The sequence below is a fragment of the Geospiza fortis genome, unplaced genomic scaffold (genome assembly GCF_000277835.1).
Source record: "Geospiza fortis unplaced genomic scaffold, GeoFor_1.0 scaffold685, whole genome shotgun sequence".
Taxonomy (NCBI): Eukaryota; Metazoa; Chordata; class Aves; order Passeriformes; family Thraupidae; genus Geospiza; species Geospiza fortis.
Window position 1 is genome coordinate 90394 of NW_005054662.1, and position 3295 is coordinate 93688.

Genomic DNA, 3295 nt, shown 5'->3' on the forward strand with positions numbered 1-3295 from the left:
CGGGGCAGCGCCGCGGGGCCGCGAGGGTTAAGGAGCCGCGGATGTCGGAGCGACTCGGAGCAAACAGCCTAATTCGATTAGGAGCAATTCTGCTCACATATCGCCCATTTCCTGCTGCCCCCGCCCCAGCCCGGCGCGGCCGCTCCCCTCGCAAGGTCACCGGCACCGGCACGGCGGTGACACCCGTGGCTCACCCACGTCCAGGATGTCCAGCATGACCACGTCGGACACGGCCACCCCCAGGCGGTTGGACGCCTCCACCCAGATCTCGTAGGGCGTGAAGAGGGCCAGGTCCTTGGGGATGTGGCAGGAGTACGTTCCGGCCGTGTGGTATTCCTGGCAGGTGTTGTCCTGGCCGTACCACCTGCGGGCAGGTGATGGATGAGGTGCTGGCACCGCTCCCCCATGCTCCTGTGGGTCACTTTTTGTTTTTTCCACACTGCCAGAATTGGGGGACCGGCCCCGTGGTTCACTCGGGGATTCCCAACTCAAGCAGGCCCACAGCAGCTTCTCCTCACCCTCCCCAGCTCCATGAAGAAACTCATCCCAGCAAAGCAGGGGCCCGCCAGGAGGCATCGAGCTGCCCCTTCCCCGTTTCCCATTAAATCCCGCTCCAAAGCTTTTAACAACAACGGGGTGAAGGTGAGCGCCCACCTGCGCTTGTACTTGAGGGTGTAGTTGGTGTGCAGGAAGGTCTCCCCTTCTGTCCCCGGCGCCCACTTGCAGGTCAGGTCCTTCATGTTCTTGGACCAGCAAGTGATGTTGACTGGTTTTTCTGGGGGTACTGGCAGAGACAAAAACCAAAGAACAAGAGGTTCCAGAGCTGGTTTTTTCCAGCCACGGAGACACAAACCCCAAATCCAAGCTGCATTCCCAGCTGAGCCTCTGTATTCCTGGGAATGCGTAGCGACCCAAAAAACAAACCCGAGCTGCATTCCCCGTTCCGATTCCATATTCCTGGGACAGAGCATCGGCCTTAAAATAGCCCGAGATAAAATCTTACGATTATTGGTTCGGACAAGCGCGTTTTAACCGAGGCTTTGCCGAAACAGCCTCTGAGCTGCGTGCAGGTCAGGGCTCTGCCACAGCAGCTCCTGGCGCGCTTTGGTGAGAACCAGCACGCTGATTCCTTCCTGGGGATCCCCAGCTTCTCTCCCGTGGGGGAGGCACACCCCAGTGTTGGCCAGACCCCGGTACGGAGCAGCTGGACCCTGACACAGCGCTGGACCTTGGCACAGAGTGGCTGGACCCCAGCACAGTGACCAGACCCTGACACAGAGTGACCACACCCCAGCACAGTGACCAGACCCTGGTACAGAGAGGCCAGACCCCAGCACAGAATGACCACACCCCCGTACAGAATGACCAGACCCTGACACAGAGTGACCAGACTCTGGCACAGAGTGACTGGACCCCAGCACAGTGACCAGACCGTGGCACACAGTGACCAGACCCTGGAACAGAGTGGCCAGACCCCAGCACAAAGTGGCCAGACCCCAGCACAGTGACCACATCCCAGTACAGAGTGATCAGACCCTGACACAGAGTGACCAGACCCCAACACAGTGACCAGACCCCAACACAGAGTGACCACACCCCAGTACAGTGGCCAAACCCTCACACAGAGTGACCAGACACCAGTACAGAGTGACCACATCCCTACACAGAGTGACCAAACCCCAGTACAGAGTGACCAAACCCTGACACAGAGCAGCCAGACCCCAGCACACAGTGACCAGGCCCTGGCACAGAGTGACCAGACGCCAGCACACAGTGACCAGACCCCAGTATGGAGTGACCAGACCCTGACACAGAGCAGCCAGACCCCAGCACGAGTGACCAGACCCCAGTACGAGTGACCAGACCCCAGCACACAGTGACCAGACCCCAGTACGAGTGACCAGACCCCGGCATGGCGCGGCAGCACCGACGTACATCCAACATAAAGGCAGGAGCCGGCCAGGATGCCACCGTCTCTGCTGTGACACACCAGGTTGTCCCCCGACTGCTGCCTGGAGCCGTTGAGGCGGGCGAGGGCCACGCTGAGCGTGGAGGGGCCCAGGGCGGCGTAGGAGGCGGCCGGGAGGCGCCGCCCGTTCAGCGTCCAGTACAGGTCCTCGGCTTTCAGCGGAAAGTCCGGGCTGACCGTGCACGTGGCCACCAGCGAGGAGCCGATCAGCAGCGTGGGGTCCTGCGGGGAAATCACCGCGGGGTCTGCAGCCGGAGAGACAGAGAGCGGGGGGAAATCAGTTGTGAGGGTTTGGTGTTGAGCTGACGAGGTCAGAGCTGTGTAAGCGTGTCTTGGGTCTTTTTATCTGGTTTACATTGATTTAAACGCCTTGATGTCTCTTCTGTGTTCATTTAAATACGTTTTATATCTGTTTAAGTACATTGTTTTGCTATTTTGCATCGGTTTAAATCATCGCGTCTATATCAATTTAAATCATCATATGTGTTTTATGTTAATTTAAATACATTGTTTAGCTATTTTCCATCGATGTAAATCATCACAAGCCTATACTAATTTAAATCACATATCTATTTTATAGAGATTTAAATCATCACATCTCTATTTTGTATCAATTTAACACACTAGTTTCCATTTTACATCCATTTAAAGACACTGGTTTCTATTTTACATTGGTTTAAATGTGTTTCATATCTATTCTTTACTTCTGCATTTCATATCTATTTTATACCTAAAGACATTTTATATCTTTTATATCTCTTTAAATACGTTTTGTATCTATTCTGTATCTCAATACACACCTATTTTTTATCTTTTTAAATACGCTTTACACCTACTTTTGTATCTACATATATTTTATATCTAAACACATTTATTATCTATTTTTATATCTGCATCTATTTTAGAACTTTAAAAATACTTTTCATATCTACTTTTTATCTTTTTTTTCCCCCAGGGCTGGGGCGGGGCTGGGTTGCAGCTTCGGAAGTTTTTCCGCGACAAAAGGATTTCAAAAAAAAGAAAATTTGAGGGGGATTTCCCCCTCTCCCCCTTTCCCAACACTGCCACGGTCCGGCATTTCCCCCTGGAATGCCTCGCCCAGGGCTGGGAAGCGCTTCCCAAGAGCTCCCGCCTCATCCTCACCATGTGCTCTCAAATCCCACCGCTCTCCCCTCGACATCCCGGGGGTGCCGCAAGTTGGGGGAGCCCCTCCGAGCGGGGAAATTCCCATCCTGGGCCCCCTCCCAAATCCCACCGCTCTCCCCCCGACATCCCGGGCGGGGAAATTCCCATCCCGGTTCATCCCGGGCCCCCTCGGCTGCCCCG

At 54.5% G+C, this 3295-nt stretch overlaps 1 protein-coding gene across 1 annotated transcript in view; it reads right to left on the reverse strand.

The window, feature by feature from the left end:
• CRLF1 (cytokine receptor like factor 1) overlaps positions 1-3149 on the reverse strand; it is a 4585-nt gene extending 1436 nt beyond the window's left edge. The window contains 4 exon segments of the mRNA XM_031064984.1: positions 106-364; positions 655-784; positions 1936-2286; positions 3113-3149. Of these exon segments, the coding sequence (XP_030920844.1) occupies positions 106-364; positions 655-784; positions 1936-2286; positions 3113-3149 (777 nt within the window).
• Positions 3150-3295: the final 146 nt, after the last annotated feature.